The sequence below is a fragment of the Argentina silus genome (assembly GCF_951799395.1).
Source record: "Argentina silus genome assembly, chromosome: Y".
NCBI lineage: Eukaryota > Metazoa > Chordata > Actinopteri > Argentiniformes > Argentinidae > Argentina > Argentina silus.
The window spans coordinates 23956510-23979865 of record NC_139654.1 but is presented as its reverse complement, the minus strand read 5'-3'; the positions used below and the strand labels follow the sequence as shown (position 1 = coordinate 23979865).

General features: G+C 41.5%; 1 protein-coding gene and 1 pseudogene across 2 annotated transcripts in view; both read left to right on the top strand.

Annotated features, from left to right (window-relative positions):
• The first annotated feature begins 6800 nt into the window (after positions 1-6800).
• Positions 6801-7740, top strand: LOC310824028 (phosphatidylinositol 3,4,5-trisphosphate 3-phosphatase and dual-specificity protein phosphatase PTEN-like; annotated as a pseudogene). Its single transcript has one exon. The product of its transcript is annotated as a phosphatidylinositol 3,4,5-trisphosphate 3-phosphatase and dual-specificity protein phosphatase PTEN-like (transcript).
• A 5338-nt stretch (positions 7741-13078) lies between these two features.
• LOC310824249 (Friend leukemia integration 1 transcription factor-like) overlaps positions 13079-23356 on the top strand; it is a gene marked incomplete at both ends in the record, with an annotated part of 60025 nt that continues 49747 nt past the window's right edge. The window contains 3 exons of the mRNA XM_083697087.1: positions 13079-13117; positions 18057-18262; positions 18642-18796. Coding sequence (XP_083553213.1) covers positions 13079-13117; positions 18057-18262; positions 18642-18796 — 400 coding nt within the window. The remainder of the gene's footprint in view (positions 13118-18056; positions 18263-18641; positions 18797-23356) is intronic.

Genomic DNA, 23356 nt, shown 5'->3' with positions numbered 1-23356 from the left:
ACATTCTCTTTTTTTATCTTTTCTATCAAACCAAAAGAACATGGCCTACACATTTACATGTGGCCCTCTTCTCTACTCATCCTTTAGCCAGTTGCTGAGGCAAACCAACTTGTCCACATTTTCTGAGAGTAAAGCTGACCGCTTCTTTTGCACAATGTGACCTGCTAGTGAGAAGAGTCTTTCACATGGAACTGAGGATGCAGGAGTGGCTAGATATTTCCGAGCCAGCGGGGTCAGCTTGTCATGGGCTCCTGCATGTGATGACCACCACTGCAAGGGACAGTCCGTCATATCAATGGTGGGCTCTGCTCTGTACCTGTGTAAGGCTCTGTCAGGCTGTACCTCTTCTTCATCTGATTCTGAATCTGAGCCCAGCTGTAGAAGAAGGTTCATTTTCTTCTTGGGTGGCCCATCTTCAGAAGTGTGTGGAGATCTTGTAGGTGATTCACGTAGCAGGTCTCCAAGTGTGGTCCACACCTCTTCTCTGTCTGCCTTGGGCACGCTCTTCAAGTCTTTAAAGCGTGGATCCAGTGCGGTTGCAATCTTGAGCCATGCATTGTTGGTGTGTTCTTGGCGGGAGGCTAGGTCTTCCTTGAATTTTGTCTTAAATCTCAACACGTATGCAGGGTCCTCATCAGAAACTTCCATTACACGGCGCAAGTGGCAGAGGGCAGGTAGTACCACTGAGCAGGAGACGTAGGCCTCCCAACCCAGGATCTGAGTCACATACCTGCAGTGGAACACACACACACACACACACACACACACAGAGACAGACAGACAGACAGACACACACACACACACACACAGAGACAGACAGACAGACACACACACACACACACAGACACACACACAGAGAGAGAGAGAGAGACAGACAGACACACACACAGAGAGAGAGACAGACAGACAGACAGACAGACACACACACACACACAGAGAGAAGGAGAGAGACACAAGTAAATTACTTGAACGCAAGTCGTTGCATTTAATAGTAGATTAACGTTTGGTTTAATAATTTAATTTCAGCCTACAATGAATGGCCACAATATATGATGGAAGGTTTACCGGCAGGGCTCTAGAAGGGTCTCCAGTTTCTGGAGTTTATCCCATTCTGCTGGCGTCAGCATAACGAGATTATGCTGCTGTTGATCCAGGGTTGCTTTTATTGCTGCTTGATTGGGGATGATGCGTTTGACCATTTCAAGTGTGGAATTCCACCGCGTGGGAACGTCTTGAATCAGTGGCTCCTGCTGCTGTCCGAGTTTCACCTGCTCTGCATTCAGCTCCGCTATGTTTGCTGGGCTGTGTTTAAAATGTCCCACAAGTTTTCGACACTTGGCTAACGCAGCAACAAATCCGCTGTCAGCGAGACTCACAGTGATGCTTCTCTGTATGACGTGAGCGATACAGGGCATATGCTCATACGGTAGAATACGAGCCGCAGCAATCATATTGCGTGCACTGTCAGTCCCGATGGTTGTGACTTTCTCTTCAATTTCCCACTTGCGTGCTACAGTTTGAAACTGTTCTGCACATGCCTGAGCAAAGTGACGTTCTTCTGTTTTCATTATAGTTAGCGCAAAGGACTGCAATTCCCATGTTTTAGTGATTTGATGTGCAGTGACTCTATAGTGTATTTTGCTCTGACCAGAAGAAGGCCTGATGTGTTATGTATAAGCCTACAGTATTGTGCACTTGGAATGTTGCAGCATGCAGTGGGCCACTGTGGATTGAGGAGACAGTACGGGATGGTACAGGAGAGATAGTGTTGGGAATAGCCTTATTTGGTAAAGGGTATGAACATCACCACCGTATAGGTTGAAAATGTCTAGAATAATGTAGACCTGGGATTTCCATGCCCAAATCTGGAAGATAGTACATGCTGTTCTGTAAGATAAGGCATGCTGTATGGTATATAAGACTGAACGGTTAGACTAGAAGGGGGGGGACATTATTGACTGTATAGGAGCCCCCACATCTGGCCGTGGATTGTAATGATGAAGCTATGATTAATTAAAGACGATTAAACTGACTCATCCGGACCTCTGCAGCTTCCTTTCTTCATCTAAGTTTATTAACTACAAATTGGCGTCACGAACAGGATTTGGCCAACCGATAGCCGTGCAGAAGAACAGGCCACCAGCTGGGTGTGTGCCTCAAAGAAAGTAAGTACAGGCTATTATGTCAAGTTGACTGTGGGCTATCGACCAAATTTTAAAAGAACCAGGTAGATGAATTGAAGGTGATTGCATGTCTGTTAAATTTAAACAAAGTGCAAAGTGTCTGTGAAATGTTATGTACATTATGTGATCCTTCAATGTAACCCTAAAAACTTGCTAATTAGTTTGAATTATTTGGAGTTACGTCAATTAACATTACGGAACTGGTCTGATCAGCTGGTTGTCGTGAACTGGTCTGATCAGCTGGAGGTCGTGATCACTTAAATTTAGGAAGACACTAAATGATGTAGAGACTCGATAAATTCTGCGTGGGACGCTGCGCAGTGATTTCGTCTGAGGTCAGGCTACATTGTTTTGAGTTAGAGCCCCATTCAGGTTCAGACCCTGATAAAACAACAAACATTACAGAACCTTGCCAGGGGTGGCTTCCCTGCTGGGCTATTTGGGTACGTATGCAGGTTAAAGTCCTGATAAAATCGATGATATCGATGATAACAGAGGCCTGATAAAATATATCGATGATGATGCATCCTGGAACAGAGGCGCATTCCCTCTCTGCTTCCTCGTTCTAAAAATAGAATGGCTGCCTGCTCGAAAAATTACAGATCCCTGACAGGGGCGGGTTCCCTGCTCTGGGCTATTTGAGCTAATTTCTTCCAGAGAACGTATGAAATAAAATTAGTATCTTACCCTTGTTCTTAAATTGAGAAACAATATGATTAAGTGTACACAGTGTTAGCTGTAAATATCTCATTTAAAAGGCCTTCGCTCTCTCTCTTTCTCTTTCTCTCCCTCTCTCTTTCTCATTGGGGATTTCTGTTCCGTGAATGCGGGGATCTGGGTGCTGCAGTTCGGCCTCTTGTCTCAGGCGGGTGGGGGACCTCGGGTGCGCGAACACTCGACAGTCTCTGTCCGTCTGACTGATTTGACTTGGGGTTGAGCGGCTTCAAGCCAGAAAACGAAGCATAAACCGTGTAGTTCCTCTCTGAGATTCCCTCTCTCTCTCTGTTCTTTCTCTGTAGAAAATGCACATTGAAAATAGTGTAAATTTATTGCTCTTTGAAAATAGTGTAAATTTATTGTTCTTTGAAAATAGTGTAAATTTATTGGTCAGTTGGGTGCGGTCTTAATGCTGTAAAGCTTAGCCGATACTATACGCCCAATATGGACATGCTTACGTAGATCTTGGTGCCAGGCGGTGTATGTAACTGAAGTTTAAGATGTGTTTTTCTGGGCCTGTTGCCAACATCTCAAGTGCGCGTTGAGATGTTGGAAACTGTTTAAGCATTGGAAAAAGTAACGTTCTATTTTATGAAGTTTATTTTTCTTATTTCTGATCTTATTTTAATCTAGTATCTTCTGTATGTTTTGTTTTGAATGTTTAATTATTTTTGAGAGAACTAATCAGATTGATGTTAACAAGAAATTGATGTTTTGTTTCCGAGCAAAACAGGAGAGGGACAGAGGTTCCGAGAGAGAGAGCCAGATAGCAGTGAAAAGACCGATTTGTGAGAGACATCAGAACAGCTCGTCTCATATAGCCTACGTCAAAGTAAGACTGCTATTATTTGGTTGATGTTTGAAGTTCGCTATATGGACTTGTTGATTGACCATTTGGCTATTTGATTAATTGATCGATTGATTCTTGGTTAATTGGCTAAGTGATTGGTTGGGTAATTGGTTAATTGATTGATTGCTGATTTGATTGGATGGTTGGTTTGCTAATTGGTTGATTAATTGCTGATTTGATTGGATGATTGATTTGCTAATTTGTTGATTGATTGCTGATTTGATTGGATGATTGATTTGCTAATTGGTTGATTGATTGCTGATTTGATTGGATGATTAGTTTGCTAATTGGTTGATTGATTGCTGATTTGATTGGATGATTGCTTTGCTAATTCGTTAATTGATTGCTGATTTGATTGAATGATTGATTTGCTGATTGGTTGATTGATTATTGATTTGATTGAGTAGTCGATTTGTTAATTGGGTAATATGGTAATTGTTAATTGGTCAATCGGTTGTTTGATTATATGGTTAATTGGTTAAATGTGTTAATTGGCTAATCAGTTGTTTGGTTACATGGTTAATTGGTTAAATTGGTTAATTGGTTGCTCCATTGGGGATAACTGACAATTGTCAATTGTGATCAAGGATTAATTAATTGAATTGAATTAGTGATTGATTATTTGTGATTGATTTGTAATGAATCAATAAACAAATTCAGTAATTGTGAAAATAATATAATTAACCATTGAGTGATTGTTTGGCTAGTTGCTTAATTAAGATAAAGCGATCCTCTCGTTCTCTCTCTCTCTCTCTCTCTGATCGGTCACTTCCATTAACAGATGATAGTAGTGAATTATAGTATACAGAACAATCATGCTGACACTGATGGAACATGTATAACACAGGCAATCTAATCTGCTTCTAATTTTTGCGTGCTTCGACTTGAACAATACTATGTGTGCATCACCTGTGTGATAATGTAAAGCTTTTGCATAACTGCGATATGATCATATCACAATTTAAACTGAATATTCAAATTTTTGCATTTGTTTGGTTTGTTTAGTATTTACAGGAGGATTGATTTGGCTAGCATTAACAGGACAAACATCCTTGTGAGAGACGTCTGAGTCTGAAAGGTGTATGATTGTGGGGTGTGGAACTGACTTGCTGACAGGCATAGCAGCAAAGGCATCTCGGTGTCTGCTGAACCTTTTTTGTTTTAATTTGTTATTTTTGGCACGGAGGTGGTTAGAGCAGTTGTCTCGGGCGCACCTTCACAAACCTGAGTTACTTGGGTCAGTGGAGTCCCCTCAAGGGAGTGCTTAATTGTCCCGCCGCCAAAGTGCCGAAGACTAGGGTTGAGATTAGAAAGTAAGCTTCTGGATAGGAAGATAGCCAGAGCAAGAACGTTTCACACTGGTATGGTGACTGAATGTGTTGATTAAAGACATATTTTATTTTAGATAAAATATTTTAGAGATGATTAATATAGAATCAACAAAATAAGTAACCAACCATTCAGCCAAGAAGTTGAACTGTAAACAAAGGAAGTGCCTACTGGAAAAGTGTCTTCAGCTAAGTCAACGGTTGAAGGAACAACAATTATGGGTGTGGCTTCGACTAAGACGTCTACTCCAGTGCAAATGGTTGAAAAGAGCAACCCATTGGTAAAAGGAATAAGAGATAAAGCAGTGGATAAGAGCCTGGAAGAGGAAACCAGGAGATTAGTGAAGGAGACGAATACTCCTTTCTCACACAAAACCCCAACTGTGGCTCCACCACCATATGAGGGAAGGGCTACGCCCACCAGAAGCTATCCACAACTACCAATCCTCAACACAGAAGGAAGATACCTCATGAAAGATGAAGATAAACAAATACTCGAGACAGGAGAAGCTAAAACCACGATTGTTATCTACATGGACCACGTAGCCCATCAGGTGGAGTTACATTGCAAAGAAGAACAAACTTTGAAAGAGCAAGACCAAGAGACGCTCAGAAAACTTAATCAGGTGCAGTTGAGCAAGAGAAAACAGAATAAGGAAAGAACACAGGCTGTGGTTCTGCAAAACCTGCCTCAACCACAGACACAACCTCAATTGACACCAGTAATACAGGCTGCTCCTCAGCCTCCGTACCCACAACCTCAGAAATGGAGAAAGGGGGGTCAAGGATATACTAGACAAGGAGGTTATAATCCAGGACCCCAGCGAGTTGCAAAACCATGTTACTATTGCGGGAAAAATGGACATATGGTCCGGGAATGTTACAAAAGAGCCCGCGAATGCGGCGGAGAAGCCTACAAGGGACGATATCCAACTCCAATGAATACATCCCAGGGACGAATGCAATGGCCACAGCAACAGCAATCACAGGGACCGGTGAACCCGAACAGGGGCCCGGAGAGGGGGTTTTAGGGGTGCCCAGAGAATCTGAAAGGGGGGTGTCAGCTGGTAGTGTCTAAGCAGACAAAGAAGGATCCAAAAAATAAAGTTACAACTACAGAGAAGCCTGCAACCGAGAAAGGAAGAGACTGAATGTACCAACACCAGCAACATTTCATTCCTTCATCTCTCCCCTAGCTCTCATGCACACAGACACGGCCATACACCATATCAACTAATCACCTTGTGCCTCTTAAACCTGCTATCTTATTTCAACTGTAGATTGAGTTCTCAGCTGTAACAGGCAAACCAGCCAAAGAAAAAACCACATAGTTAGATAGAAACAAAACGTTTACACAGATTTTACTACTAAGTATATTTTGAAGACATAGAGACGCTATACACTCCAATAAAGTTAAGTCGCAAGGTCAACTTATCACGAGGCACAAGCTTGAGGAGCACATGCCATCAAGGCTGTAGAGTCCTACTTACATATTAGACTATACTTTTGAGCTATTGACCAATACAACTATTTTCGATTGCTACATTCCTAGCGCTAATAGATTATACACCTATCATGGCCTCCATCACCCAGTCGTCTGACCCTGAGATCCCAGACAACCACAAAGAGAGCTAGCTAGCATTAGCTAGTGGTGACACCAACGGGATTGCGAGGGAGAAACATATTGGCAGCGTTTCGTACAAAGACAACAATACTCTCTCTTAAGCTCAATACCTTAAGGACTCCTGTCACAGATATGGCTGCAATAATAAAGGAAATTGTCAGCCGAAACAAAAGGAGATACCAGGAAGATGGGTTTGACTTGGACTTGACCTATATTTATCCGAATATAATTGCTATGGGCTTTCCTGCAGAAAGACTTGAGGGTGTCTACAGAAACAACATAGACGATGTAGAACGGTTTCTGGACTCAAAACACAAAAATCATTACAAGATATATAATCTTTGCGCCGAGCGACATTACGACACCGCAAAGTTTAACTGCAGAGTTGCACAGTACCCCTTTGAAGACCACAACCCGCCTCAGCTGGAGCTAATCAAGCCATTCTGTGAAGACCTGGACCAGTGGCTAAGCGAGGATGACCATCATGGGGCGGCCATCCACTGCAAGGCAGGGAAGGGCCGCACCGGCGTCATGATCTGCACTTATCTCCTCCACCGAGGGAAGTTCCTGGAGGCATAGGAAGCACTCGACTTCTACGGGGAAGTGCGGACAAGAAGGGAGTCACAATCCCAAGCCAGCGACGCTATGTGTACTACTACAGCTACCTTCTGAAGAACCAGCTAGAGTACAAGCCCATCGCTCTGCTCTTCCACAAAATGGTGTTTGAGACGCTCCACATGCTTAGTGGAGGCACCTGCAGGGACAGTACCGTTAAAAACAGGAGTGACCCGATTCCTCAGGGCTTCAAGAAAGGGAATTGGCATTGGAATCCGCAGTTTGTGGTTTATCAACTAAAAGTCAAGATCCATACGTCCAACCCAGTCAAGGCGAGAGGACAAGCATATGTACTTTGAGTTCCCCCAGCCACTGCCTGTCTGTGGAGACATCAATGTGGAGTTCTTCCACAAGCAGAACAAAATGATGAAAAAGGACACAAGGCCTCTCAGAAGAAGTTGCAATATTGCCAGGAACGTGTAGTTTATTTAGGACAATCCATAGCACACTGGACACTGTTGTGGCGACGAAGTTCCAACTTGGAAAAGGCGACGATTGCTAGCAGCACTGAAATAGTTTACGATAGTTAGCTACAATAGCTCTGACGAATCATTTGAGGAGTAACAAGTGTTGCCATTCAGAACTTTGACTTTAAGTTTAACGATAGTTAATGTTTCAAAGTTAAATCTAACCTTTTTTAAGTAGGCTATATGTTGCTCATCTTGAGACATAGAAAGAGAATACTTTGCGAAACTTAGCTAAACATATTTTGATTCACTTTTAGCTGAATCCGCTCAGGAGCACGACTGAGATGTGGTAAGGTAACAGCCCATCACCAACCTACCAGGATGACAGAACCAAGACTTGAGAATTCCCATCACCAACCTACCAGGATGGCAGAACCAAGACTTGAGAATTCCCATCACCTGAAAACTTCAGATACCACATCAGGAGGGAACGGAACAATTTTTGAGCATCCCCCAGCCAACTGGAGCAGACAGACCAGGTGCAGTTCTTTTGGTGACACACGAAGTGGAGTTAAAGGAGAAAATTACTCCCAAAGACTTGACCATGATGCAAGAGGAAGCAAGTGCACTAGATAAGAACTTGTGGCTTGTCAGAGGAGCGAGTCAGGATGCTACAGGCCTCTGGAGGAACAATGAGGGTTTGATAGTAGCACCTCCTAACTTGCTAGGACTGTTGATACATGACGCTCATGGGCTTGCCCATGTAGCGAGGGGGGAAGTGAGAAGGAAAATTACAAAAGAATACGGATTTTGGGCACCATATCTACTAGAACAAATTGACCATGTCATAGGTAGATGCACAATCTGTTTGAAAAACAATATTAGAAGAGGAGTATTAACTCCTCCAGGACATATCCTAACACCAAATGGGCCAATGAAAGAACTAGTCCTCGACTACGTGGATATGACTCGCCCGGTAGGAGGCAAAATATATATGTTGGTTGTTGTCGATAGATTTAGCAGATGGGTAGAAGCATGCCCAACCAAAAGAAAAGATGCCCAGTCAGTTGCTAAATGTCTATGCCGTGAGGTGATACCACGCTGGGGTATCAATGACAAAGAATTTGTAGATAAGACGGTGAAACTTAACAACTCAAAAGTTAGGGATTAAACAACGCTTTGGTACAACAACAAAGGAACCGGAAGTGGAAATGTCAATGGAGCTAACAACGTATAAAACACGATCAGAAAAATATCAAGAAGAGTTGACGAGTCCTAAGCCAGAGCCAGAATCTGTAACCGCGTATACAACTAACAGACAAGTGCAAACAACTTTAGAGTTTGAACCTACAGTGATAGAACAAGAATATACCACAGAGCCAGAGCCTGTCGACAAAGCTGAGATAGTGACCCCATTAGTTCAAGAAGAAATTGTTTCCACCATGAATGAGCCTACAATGTTTATGGTTGGACATGAAATTGGACCAACTCAGACAATGGAGATTAAAACTCAGAAGATGATGGAAACTACCACAATGGAGTCAGATGTAACACAAGAACTCACTATTGAGAAAAACCTCACAATTGATGAACAGATAACCAGGGAGGATATGGAAAAGAGGAGACCAACCAGATCTGGACCTGGAGAGGAAATAAATGAGAATAAAACAAGGTCAGCACAGGACTCAATTCAAGATCCACTGATGAGACAAGCAAGAAGGAACCTCTGGTATCAATGGATGAAATACACTGGAGAGACTCATAGCAAAAAAGACTGTTATATATGCTCCAAAGCAAAAGAAAGCTCGTTAATAATCATGAATACCAAATTCAATTGGAAAAACTGTGGGGAGCTAAAAGCAGACTGGCTGAAGAGAATGAAGGGCTCTGATGTTGCAGGAATAACATTTGGGATAAAGCCATTTCAAGCAATTACCTTTGCCCCACTCTGTGAAGCAGAGTGCTTGCAGTTCCTTGGATCCAGAGAATATTATGACAACACTATAATGAAGGGCAGAAAGGTATTGGACTTGGAGGCGCTTGTGACAGTGAAAATATCAGCAATCCTAAAGAAGGGGAACAAAGCTGGGACTCCTCCTAGTGTTTGCCCATACCACTATGCGACACAAGCTGTAGCAGATCAATATTGGCTCTGTGATGGAGAACATCTACTGAACACCCTGCAGATAGGATGGAATGGGAGATGTGCTCGGGTGCAGGCGATCCACCCTATCGTTGTCATCCCAACAAAGGACTTGGAAGTCCAAGAACAATCTAGATCTACGAGATCTCGGAGGGAATACAAGGAGGACAGACGCTTGGACAGTTTGGGAATTCCTAGAGCTGGAATAAATGTCAATACTGACTGGATAAACTACATCTACTATAACCAGCAAAGATTCATAAACTACACGCATGATGCTTTAGGGTCTCTAGGAAGGCAGCTTGCAGCAACGAGTGAAATGGCTTGGCAAAACAGACAAGCGCTGGATTTTCTATTGGCAGAAAAAGGAGGAGTATGCCACATGTTTGGAGAACAGTGCTGCACGTTCATCCCTAACAACACAGCAGCCGATGGACAATTCTCTATAGCCATGAGGAAGCTCAAACGCCTGAGGGAGGAAGTTAAAGAGAGTGCTGGATTTGGAAGCAAATGGACTTCCTGGATGGAGAACATGATGGGACAATGGGGAGCCTATTTCGCCAGAATAGGAGCCATCATACTGGGCTGTGTGATTGTCTTAGCCCTTATAATCTGCTGTTGCATTCCAATCATACGAGGACTAATAACACAAGGAATTGACAAGGCAATGAATACTCAAGCACTTCAAATGGCAGTTATGAAGGGAAGAAGAGAAGACCGTAAAGGTTCAGGAATGCCTGATGACTATGATAGTCCTGACTTGTATCCAAACCCTGGGTATCTGGATGACGATGACAGCAATGAGGAAGATGGAAAGGATACTGAAGATTAAGTTGAACGATCCGAAGGCAAATCCTCATTTTGGATGAGGTGAAGTTCGAAGTTAGAGGCTTCGTGTTCAGCAAATCTCTGTCTATCTCTATCTTTCTATTCTCTATCTTTCTATTCTCTATCTGTCTTTCTCTATCTTTCTATTCTCTGTCTGTTACACAAACGAGGCAGTGGTAAAGACTGTCCTCATATGGGGGGTTATGTGCTAGTAACCTCTGACCCCCAGGTAAGGGTAAATCAAGCAACGAAGACCTGAAGAGAAGTATTTTTGTCATTCTTTATCACTCTTTGAAGTATTTTTTATCATTCTTTATTATTCTTTGTTGAACATATATGGGACCACGTGTGTATCACAGAATAGTCTATACTTATGTATGTTTATGTTCATAGCAATTTATTTTTAATCACATAAGCAAGGCTTGACTTAATATACGCGTAAGCTCTTAATGGGACATTGAATAGACTGTCTATTATTTAGGAACTGTTATTTGATAATTTCCACGGCTTAAGTTCACAATAATATTTGTGGTTTGCTTGTTATTTTTATATCCCTTTGAACCATGTTACACACAACTACATGCAGTATGATTAGAGTTAACGATATACAATTTTTCTGTGTTGGGACTTATGTAGGGGGGAATATGTAGTGTATTTTGCTCTGACCAGAAGAAGGCCTGATGTGTTATGTATAAGCCTACAGTATTGTGCACTTGGAATGTTGCAGCATGCAGTGGGCCACTGTGGATTGAGGAGACAGTACGGGATGGTACAGGAGAGATAGTGTTGGGAATAGCCTTATTTGGTAAAGGGTATGAACATCACCACCGTATAGGTTGAACATGTCTAGAATAATGTAGACCTGGGATTTCCATGCCCAAATCTGGAAGATAGTACATGCTGTTCTGTAAGATAAGGCATGCTGTATGGTATATAAGACTGAACGGTTAGACTAGAAGGGGGGGGACATTATTGACTGTATAGGAGCCCCCACATCTGGCCGTGGATTGTAATGATGAAGCTATGATTAATTAAAGACGATTAAACTGACTCATCCGGACCTCTGCAGCTTCCTTTCTTCATCTAAGTTTATTAACTACAACTCCCAAGTAATTTGTGTTACTCACTGATGTCCAGTGGTCTCCCGTCAGGGCGACATATTCCGCTTGAGCTAAAGCCTCCTCTTTTTTCCCCTTCTCAGTTTCATAGAGTGCGTGGATTCTAGTCATTATTGTGCCTCTGCATGGTGGCTTGTAGGATGTATCGAGGGACGCTACTTTCAAAACATTGGCGAAGCCCTTGTCTTCAACGATGGAAATCGGTCTACAGTCCTTTGCAACCCATTTGGCAATTGTGTTGGTTAATTTATCCGAGTTGGACTTACTTACTGGTCTGCGTTCATTCAGGGTTGTCTGACGCAGGCCAGGTGTAGCACTGGAAACCCCAACAAGTGCATGCTTAGCGTTGAGATGGTACTTTAAGCTTGAACAGCTTCGGTGAAACTGAAACTCTTTCTTGCAGTATGTACACATTACTATTTGTTTATTCATTGTTCCATCTTTGTTTTTTTAAAACTCAAACCCATCCAGAGGGCCAACCTGTTCGTCTTGCTCCATGCTGTGACTTGTTAGCATCCGCTCGCCGCTCAGCTGCACACTGGAGCGACATCGGGTGGAATTATGGGATGTATGGGTGGGGGGTTCTGCGCATGCGTTAAATGCGTCAAATATTTTAACGTGATTAATTACAAAATTTAATTACCGACGTTAACGCGTTAATTTTGACAGCCCTAATTTTAATATATATTTCAGAGCAGAACGCATGAAATACCAAATGCATTGGTGCACAATGCACACATGGAGGCATTGGGCCCTGAATTGGAAGAATTGTGGCATGTTTTAAAATGATTAAACGAACGAACGAAAGCTTTAATCGTGTGTGGATAGTAGCCTAGCTTCCTGCGCTTGTTGAAGCTTTTTTAACAATAGGAAGCGAGTCATTCTTAAATATATATTAATGGTAATTCTTCCCCACACTTTTGTTACTGAAGTGTTATTACATTACTTTATGCATTTTTTTCTTTTAAAGCACACACGTTGTTATTGCTATTAATATTAATATTATTATTATTATTATTATTATTATTATTATTATTATTATTAGAAGTAGTAGTAGTTGTATAGTGTTATTACTGTTGTTGTTGTTGTTGTTGTTGTTGTTATCATTAACCTAATGATTACCCTTTCTATCTTCATCATTATGATTTGACGCTTATCTGCGTGCGTTTGTTTTGTCTTTTTTGCTAATTATATTTGCTAATTATAGTTATATATACTTCTCATTCTATACAGTGTTCGTAGAACGCTATTACACATTTCCGGGCATGTTTCAGACCGTCCCTGACACCTCGTCTTACGTCAAGGTAAGACACCATCATCTCTTTGATCAGGTAATGTTGGGGGACGCTATGGGGCCTGCCTTGTTTGCTTTTGATGAAATCTGCTTTAATTGACGATTTAAGATGTCTTTTTACATGCCACCGTTCTGCTTAATGTAGTCCCGGCATATTAGACGTGCAAGCAGAAACTAGAAGTAGGCCTAAAATATTAGAGCATCAAATCACATGGTAGGCTATATCGTGGAATTCCTCCAACCTGCCAATTTATTATCCTTGCTTCGACTGACAATGCGCGAATATCGTTTTAATTGCAGAAGTGTATTTATTGTATTGTAATTTATACATATACGTATTTATTGTAATCACACTATGTATCTGCTGTCTTTTTGCTATTGGCAAACAAATACATAGCAATTATTAAGCGGGAGTGTTGTGTAAAAGCCAGCTCAATGTTGCTTTATGTCTTAGAGTATTAGTGGAAGACCAGTTGCACAGGCCTGCATAGACTGCTATGAAAACGAACTATTCTGCTCAGTCAAGCCGTTCATGATATCTCCATAATCAACATATTTTCCTAGAGCGACTTGTTATGTTATGGAGACTTATTTCCCTTTGCATAAGGGGTCTTTTCATCCAGTCATAACGTGTGTGCCTCTTTGTAGAAAGACTTGAGTTTCAGTGGGCATTTGCATGAGTCCTATGAACAATTTCTGATTTGTTTTGGGGGACTTTAACAGCAAGGAATGTTTGAAGATAAAATATGCTTTGAGATGGCTCTTTATTTATACTCTCTCTAAATAAGAGTAAAAGTAAATAATATTCAAATAAAACTTCTAGAAACTTGAGTAATTTGTTTTTTGTTTCTAGAGGTTTGTGCATCTTTTACATTTTACTTCAGCTTTCTTTTTGCCCGAGAGAGGGAAGGACCTTACAGAAGTCTCTAGTCTAATGCACAATGTGTCAATGTTGTGGTTAGAATAATATGCCCCATAAAATTATATCTATATAGGAGATCTATAACAAAATAAATAAAATAATAATATGGCCCAAAACGATTGTCACAAAGTGAATTCATAGGCCTAGACTGAACATGGCTGAGCGCTGGTAACTGAAATCACAACAAACCACAACCCACAACCTTTTGTAATTCCATCTCATTAGAATGAAAGTAATTTGTTCACTTTAAATAGGCCTTATATTGTAATAGTCTATTGCCTAATTTGTATAGCCCAATGACAGCATATGCCTATTGATCATCATAATCATCATCATATCAGCAGCAGCAGGAGCATTATGACTCAAAATGTAGGCACACTTGTAGACCATTTGTGCAAAGGCTATTTTTTGTGCACTTTCCCATAGTACAATGTTGTAAGTTCACAATGAGCAAGGGAAACCATTTAAAAACTAAATCTAAACTAAACATATACCTCACTTCCTGCCTATTCCACCATAATGACCTACTGGCTTCCAACAGTTCGTGGTAGGAAGAAATGTGTGGCTGTCATGTTCCAGCACCAAGCCAGATATTCTGTGGTTCACTGTATAAACCAACTTACATCTATTTATTGGCCATCGAAAATGTTTGTTACCACTGTTCATTATGACCTCGACAGGTCCTAGGACCCCCATGGTCCCTTGGTCTTAACCTATATTATCTCAATTGATGGCATGAATAATTAGATTAGCAAGTAAAATTCTTAAATTAATTTGTAATTTGCTTGGCTAACCAATAGTGGTAGCTCATTATAGTCCTACCTTAAGCAGCCTAATGTTGTTTGCAGCAAATATCACACTTTTCTTTATTGGGAAAAGCCTGGAGCATTTCATTGGGAATGTTTGGCTTTGCTCGTTTTGGAGGTCGTATATGTTGTTACAATATCAAATGTTACACATTTATTTTCCATAATTAATTAACAAAATCTATTACATTGTCTTAACTAACAAGATGAAAAACAAACCACTGGAATAAGAAACAAGTAAACGCTAAATAGTTAAACAAGGTGTCTCCCTTAATTACACTAGGCTGAACTGGCCTCAGGCAGGAGAAATCTTCACCCCTAGCAGGATCCAGATGTGCTGGTCTTGAGGGGGCCTCTCCCCCAACAGACCCCCAAGTCGAGAGCAGACAGGTTGACCCGTGTGTCAGTCGCTGTGGCGCAGGCTCCGTTGGGCCGCTCTGTGGCCGCTCCCCCAGGGCAGGGCCCTATTGGTCTGGTCACGTTCAGAGTTGGCTTCATGTCTACCATCTGCGCTGAAATTGTGCCTGAATTGATGAGGGCAATTTCGAAAGGTTGAGGAAAGGAAAAATAGACGGGGGTGGGGACCGAAGACTTCAGTTCTTCAGTAGGCCATAAATAAGAAACAGCCATTTCAGTACCGCACCACTACGGTTATACAGGAATATCAATAGTAATAATAATCGTAATAATAATAATAATAATAATAATAATAGGTTCAAGTTCAATATCGAACCATAAGCCTATGACAATGTAATAACATTGTAATAGGACAGGCTATTGTACATTGAACAATAATTGACCATTAGACCATATAGACCATATAGTCTATTACATTAATGAAACTCATGTAGAGCAGACCCAAAACATCATGCTTGGATTTTATTTATGGTGTTTTCAGCAAAACTTCACAGAGGTTCGATTGCAAAAACACGTCGTTCAAGTTCGAATTTCTTGTTGTATGATTTACAGCTCATTCATCAGCACTTTAGAGGAAAACTTGAAAGTGAAACTCTCGCATCTCCATCTCTCACTGGAAAAGCCTATACGGTGGTTAAAAATTAGTTGTTTTAAAGTTACAGCACAATTGACAATGGCCAGATTGTAGACTCGTAAAGCTGTAACATATTATGGAATCACATAACTGTTAAAAATTATCAAAACGTGTGCATCTTGGTTTATCAACTTCATTTGTTAGAATAATGTATTAATAGCAGTAGCCTAGTTGAACCCCGTTTTTAAAGAGATACAACAAGGTTGTGCATAACGCTGGTACCCACTCTGTAAACATTTCCGAGTAAAAACATTAACAGTGGGGCGAACACTCGATTGTTTTCCTGATCATCTAAGTATCCTGCTGTTTGGTGCTGTAATTGAGGCAGGGCTTGCAGTAGCACACAAGCGGTGACTAAACGTCCGGTTAACTGTCTCTTTCTCTGCGACATATCGGGGCTGGAATGTATTCAGGAGCGTGTCATGTTTGGAATGTTGTTGGGGTCCGCTGAAAATTACGCAAAATGAACGGAACTATTAAGGTAAGGTTGGGGGACGGGGTGTACGAGTTTGTGAGAGCTGACTTTTCGGAGTTGCGCCTCCTTTTAACATGGATTGATATGTCTGTAAGCAGTAGCCTACTACAATACAGCAATTAACCGCTTTTTCTTTGCTCCGAAAGCGGTAACTATTTCCTTCTCTCGTCCTCGTCTTCCCGAAGTTGAATTTTCCTATGCAACGAAACTCTGCTGAAAGTAAAAAGAAGCTGGTTGGATACAACACGTTTAGACTAGATATGCTTTCCATTATGCAACGAGCGCACAGACGCGCGTCTGGAATTAAACACAGTGGTTATTTTATTGAAACAGTCTATAGGCCTATTTATACACGAAAATAGAAGGCAAACCATACACTCACTGAGACATTTATTAGGAACACTATACTAATACTGGGTAGGGCCTTTGCTCTCAAAACAGCCTCAATTCTTCGTGGCATTGATTCCACAAGATGTTGGAAACATTCCTTTGAGATTCTGGTCCATGATGACAGGATTGCATCACGCAATTCCTGCAGATTTTTCAGGTGCACTTTCAAGCTGTGAATCTCCCGTTGTACCACATCCCAAAGGTGTTCTATTGGATTCAGGTCCGGTGACTGGGAAGGCCACTAAAGAACATTGAACTCATTGTCATGTTTATTAAACCAGTTTGAGACAACTTTTGCTTTGTGACATGGTGCATTATCATGCTGGAGTAGCCATTAGAAGATGGGTAAATTGTGGCCATGAAGGGAAGTATTGCAGACTGTGGTCTGGGGTGGTCCAGTGGTCTAGCACCATGGCTTACAGCGCACACCATGTCAGCATGGGTTTGAATCTGGCACATGCCCTGCTGACATACCCTCTCCTCCTTACTTTCCTGTCTATCCAATAACAAATATGTAAGAGTGGCCCCACTCCAAAAAATAACCTTAATTTGTTTCTATCTTGGGTATTGTCATTGGACATACCTTTACTCCTTCAGGATTAATGTCTTGGTCTAAACTGTAACATCAGATCAATGTGCATCAGACATGAGCCTTATCCTTGAAATAGTTTAACCATTGTCATAATAGACACAGCCGAGGCAAGGGAGGCCTCATCAGCTCTGAATTGCACAGTATCAAGATGAACAGTTTAGGACTGTTTGAGCTAAGAGCACTTGAAGTAGGTACATGTTTTTGTATGCTAGACCGTTGTGGAAGGTACTGTTTCCATTAGCAAATTAGATATTGTTATACCATCTTTGACCGTGATAGATACTTCTGATATGTATTCCATGCATCGGTTACAAGACAAGACTGCTCTGTTTGTTTTCATTGCTCCATTGACATTGCTCCAGCTGAGGCACTGCACTTGGGTCATTGTAGAACTGACCCCCTGCTTCTGTTGAGCCCTCAGCTGCTGCTGCTCTCTCTCTCTGTGGAGGGGAGGTCAGACGAGTTGGCATGTAACGCTCAGTATACAGTATGACATTGTAGCCATGTTTGTCATGGTTACATCAACAGGAAGTTGTAGTTGCTACATAGACCTAAGCACTGTATATACACACACCACAGGATGCCAGATTGCGATATGACACATAACTGAGCATAATTACTGTAAACAAAATAGTACCAGCTAGTGAGAGATTGAAGTTGTGAGATCACAGATTGTCTGGTTTGCTATAACATGTTCTTCCTCTGACCTGCAGGAGGCGCTGTTAGTGGTGAGTGAAGACCAGTCCCTTTTCGAGCCTTCTTACGCTGCTGCTGCCCCTCTCCCCAAGACAGACATGACTGCATCTGGCACACAGGACTACGTCCAACCCCACAAAATCAACTCCTTACCGCCTCAGCAAGAGTGGATTAACCAGCCAGTCAGAGTCAAGAGAGAGTATGACCACATCAATATATCTAGGTACAAGGTACTGCACAACCCTTCTCAACAGCCCCCGGCTCTTTTAGCTTATCCCAGTATATCATCTGTCCGTCGCCTCCAATGACTTAATTTGTTTTAAATTTATATGTGCTCAAAATGGGAATTGGCATACGGTATGCTCTATTTTTGCTCACTTTACTGTATGCAACCAGATAACTGAATATTGCAATTCCTTCAGCTCTTCATCTATCACTTACCTGACTGTTAACTATGTGTTAGCTATGTTCCTCCTCTGTCCATAGCTCTTTTATTTTGGTCCATATCTAAAACATTTTTTATCTCATATTGACAGTCTTAGAGCTATAGATTGAGACAGATCATGACCTAATATATTGATGACACTGTGTTCTTTCTGTAGCAGGGAGTCCCCAGTGGACTGCAGTGTGGGCAAATGTAATAAGCTGGTAGGGGGCAACGACACATCTCAGATGAGCTACGGAAGCTTTCTGGATGAGAAGAATGCTCCGCTCCCAAATATAACCACCAATGAGAGGAGGGTCATCATCCCTGCAGGTAAAAATGGCTTCTACTGTATATTTCTACCACCTCAATACTAAAACCTGTAGTATTTCTCTCTAGTTAAGACCAATCACATATTATATGTCTCTCGTTATATGAATGTATCATAAACTTCTGTAAAGGTGCTTAAGCTTATGCCTCCATTCAGACCTGAAAGTCGATTTTACAGTTTCTTTCATATTCTGATGGGATCCCATGCTCTCTATCGGCATACATTTGCTGATTTTGTGTAAATGTTTTTTATTGCTCCCTTATCTATTTGGCTGGGTCATGGATGATGGCTCTTTGATGCTTTTGTTGGTATTTTTTAGAGTACTCATGGGAGCATGACTAAATACATACAGTACAGTCAAAAAGGTCTGTTTTGTGTTGGCTTATTGATATTAGTGTAGCGCCCCTTTGCTGGTCTGAGCAATTAATAGGGGTGGCTAACCTGAATTCTTTAAATAAAATGGTATCTCTACCTATTATGGTATGTTTACTTTGTCTATTATATATTAACACAGTCCCACCAATTATATGTCTTTTGTTATTTTATTCAAATTCGTCCTCTTTCATTGATATTAAATCCCCAAAATAGATTACATGAAATAAAATACAACAACCCTTAACATACACATACAAATATCAAAATGTAAATGGTAAAGACTGTAAACCTCAATTAAAATAAATAAAACCTATACTAAAGCCGGCAAAGACAACTACGACACAATACCAAGTCCAGTGCGTTGCAGGCCTGGCGCGTGTAGCTTGAGTGCGTAGTAGCTCACCCTAAAATGGCGGCTCCTTCACTCCCACGAGCTAGACGACACATCAAACTCCCAGTTCCGTAAGCCGGCAGCCTCGCGAAGCTCCTCTCTCGGCAACCTGGGTAGTTCTCTCCAACGGCAGGACTCTTTGGTACTACTGTCTCTCCCGGTGGCTATCGACGTTTGGAACTCCCTTGTTGGTCGAACACACAGCCCATAAGCCTCCGAAGGAAAAACTAGCTATCTCACTTCTGAGCTAGGCTAGGCTAATCCAGTTGGTTGACCGTCGGAACGGTTACTCCTCTACAGAGAAAGTGTTCCTAAACAGGTCATACGCCGAACGTAGTAATTTGTAGAGTTCACGGGTTGTGTACTCGCATTACCTTGTTCTAAACAAGAAATAAGTGGGCTACCTATTTCCACACTATTAGATTTCACAGCCAGCAGTATATTACATCCGTTCTCTTTCTTCGCCTTCTCCCAACTAACGTCTCCTTCTCCTCCACCTGACACCTGACCTCCAACTCACTTTTTCATTGGCTTATGAAAATAAACAAAATGCACAAACGTTATATTTGAATATTTTCTCACAGAAATCAAAAGTAAATTCTTTTACAATATTGCCAGCATTGTGAACATAGTATAGAATAAAACAAAATACATTTCACATCATGTAAATAATTCAACACATGAACTTAACCCATGAAACTCTATTCATTTTGCACAATATCCAATACCAAACATAGTAATAGTTTTACCCTTTTTAGTCCTATGTATTCTATTAATGAACTTATTCTATATATACTATTTATTAATTAATGAACTTTTAATAGTTAGGCCTAATTTCCATAGGGCTACATCCTCCCCCTTCTAACTGTCTGCATGTCCTCATGAGACAACCTATGACATACAGGGTTAAGGAAGTATTCTAGCGTGACTGTCCCTCTTTAGCTCTCTTGAGAGACTGAATGAGCTTTTGAATGACTTTGTTCTGATTTTCAGCATTCTGACACTTGTTGGCAAAGTGTCCGTTTTCACCACACCTGTAGCAAACGCTGTCATCAGATCCTATAGGCTTGTTTGGCTTTCGGCTGTTTTGAGCAGGTCCTCTGTCATCATCCACTTCTTCAAATGACTTTGTGTTCATAGGAGCAAACAATGATTTCAACTCTTTGATATCTGCTTTTAAGGACTGTATCTCTGTCTGTCTGCTGTCTACATCCTCGTGAGCATGAACTTTATGAACAGACGTGCTGAGCTTGACTCTAGCAGCTGCATATTCCTCTTCCGCTCGGATTTCAGCCAGCAGCTCTAAGAACTGAGGAGGACTCTGCTTTCTCTCCCTTAACTTAAGCTGAACCAGCATGAGATCTGAATGTATGGCACCCCGAAGTAGCTGCTCCACTCGGGCAGTGTCCGTACGACTGGCAGGAATACCACCTTTACTGACTACCTTGGTGAGTGACTGTTCTAGTCGCCCTCATGAAATCAGAAAGTTTTTCATCTTTCCTTTGCTGCAGTAGCCTAAACTCAAAATAGAGGTCTTCACCTGACTCAGCTGTACCGAAAGCGCTCTCCATAGCATCCAAGCATTTAGAAGGGGTAACATCGGCCTCCGCCGTCCGTATCGCTTTTACTACAGCTAAGGCAGGTCCTCTAAGACACTCCATGATGCGTCTGCGCTTTTCTTTGTCAGAGCAGTCGCTCTCTTCGACCATCAAACGGGCCTGTTCAAGCCAATGTTCCAACGCCTCTTCTCCAACAGGAGTTGGTAAGGTGCCAGAGAACATCCGTAGGCGACGATAGCTACTGTTCTCCCCTGACGGTTTCCCTATCTTTGACAACACATCGCCAACAGCCAAAATGATGGATTCAGCAGAGCTATTGGATGCTGAGGCATCAATCAGGACTTGCAGTGGATTCGCTGAATCTCCATCGGAAGCTGAACGCTTAGGGGCAATGATGATCGGCCAACTGATGTCTGTAGTGAGGTCTTCCACTTCAGACGGAACCAGGGTCGGGTCAATCTTCTCTCTGCATTCACACAGTGCCGTGACACGATCCAGTTTCCTGTTGAACCTTCTGCCTCGTACTCGGATTTTCACAGTTTCCAGTGTTTGTTCAATCTGGTTCACTTCCGTGCCTTTGGGAACGAGCGCCAGCAACATGTGGTCTTCCGAGAGGGACTCACCTTCACACCACTCTCTGAGCTCTGTTACCAACTCCGACTGCACAGCCTGAACATCCATTGTCAATGTTTTTAATAGCTACGTGAATTTTAATTCTTAAAACTATGAGCTAATTTTTTACCTAGTTGTCCTTTAATCTTACAATTTAAGATTTACTGGTATTTTAATCTTGTTATTAAAGTTGTACTTACATATCCTAATGTTGCAACTAAATTATTACTTGGAAGTCCTTTAATTGTGCTAATAAAATGCACCTACTTGCCCTTTAAACTTTTGATTAAGTACTAAAAAGACAAAATAAAACAATACCTTTAACCAAATATCTCAGCGGTGCCTCCATTTATGTAGCGCCCCTTTGCTGGTCTGAGCAATTAATAGGGGTGGCTAACCTGAATTCTTTAAATAAAATGGTATCTCTACCTATTATGGTATGTTTACTTTGTCTATTATATATTAACACAGTCCCACCAATTATATGTCTTTTGTTATTTTATTCAAATTCGTCCTCTTTCATTGATATTAAATCCCCAAAATAGATTACATGAAATAAAATACAACAACCCTTAACATACACATACAAATATCAAAATGTAAATGGTAAAGACTGTAAACCTCAATTAAAATAAATAAAACCTATACTAAAGCCGGCAAAGACAACTACGACACAATACCAAGTCCAGTGCGTTGCAGGCCTGGCGCGTGTAGCTTGAGTGCGTAGTAGCTCACCCTAAAATGGCGGCTCCTTCACTCCCACGAGCTAGACGACACATCAAACTCCCAGTTCCGTAAGCCGGCAGCCTCGCGAAGCTCCTCTCTCGGCAACCTGGGTAGTTCTCTCCAACGGCAGGACTCTTTGGTACTACTGTCTCTCCCGGTGGCTATCGACGTTTGGAACTCCCTTGTTGGTCGAACACACAGCCCATAAGCCTCCGAAGGAAAAACTAGCTGTCTCACTTCTGAGCTAGGCTAGGCTAATCCAGTTGGTTGACCGTCGGAACGGTTACTCCTCTACAGAGAAAGTGTTCCTAAACAGGTCATACGCCGAACGTAGTAATTTGTAGAGTTCACGGGTTGTGTACTCGCATTACCTTGTTCTAAACAAGAAATAAGTGGGCTACCTATTTCCACACTATTAGATTTCACAGCCAGCAGTATATTACATCCGTTCTCTTTCTTCGCCTTCTCCCAACTAACGTCTCCTTCTCCTCCACCTGACACCTGACCTCCAACTCACTTTTTCATTGGCTTATGAAAATAAACAAAATGCACAAACGTTATATTTGAATATTTTCTCACAGAAATCAAAAGTAAATTCTTTTACAATATTGCCAGCATTGTGAACATAGTATAGAATAAAACAAAATACATTTCACATCATGTAAATAATTCAACACATGAACTTAACCCATGAAACTCTATTCATTTTGCACAATATCCAATACCAAACATAGTAATAGTTTTACCCTTTTTAGTCCTATGTATTCTATTAATGAACTTATTCTATATATACTATTTATTAATTAATGAACTTTTAATAGTTAGGCCTAATTTCCATAGGGCTACATCCTCCCCCTTCTAACTGTCTGCATGTCCTCATGAGACAACCTATGACATAC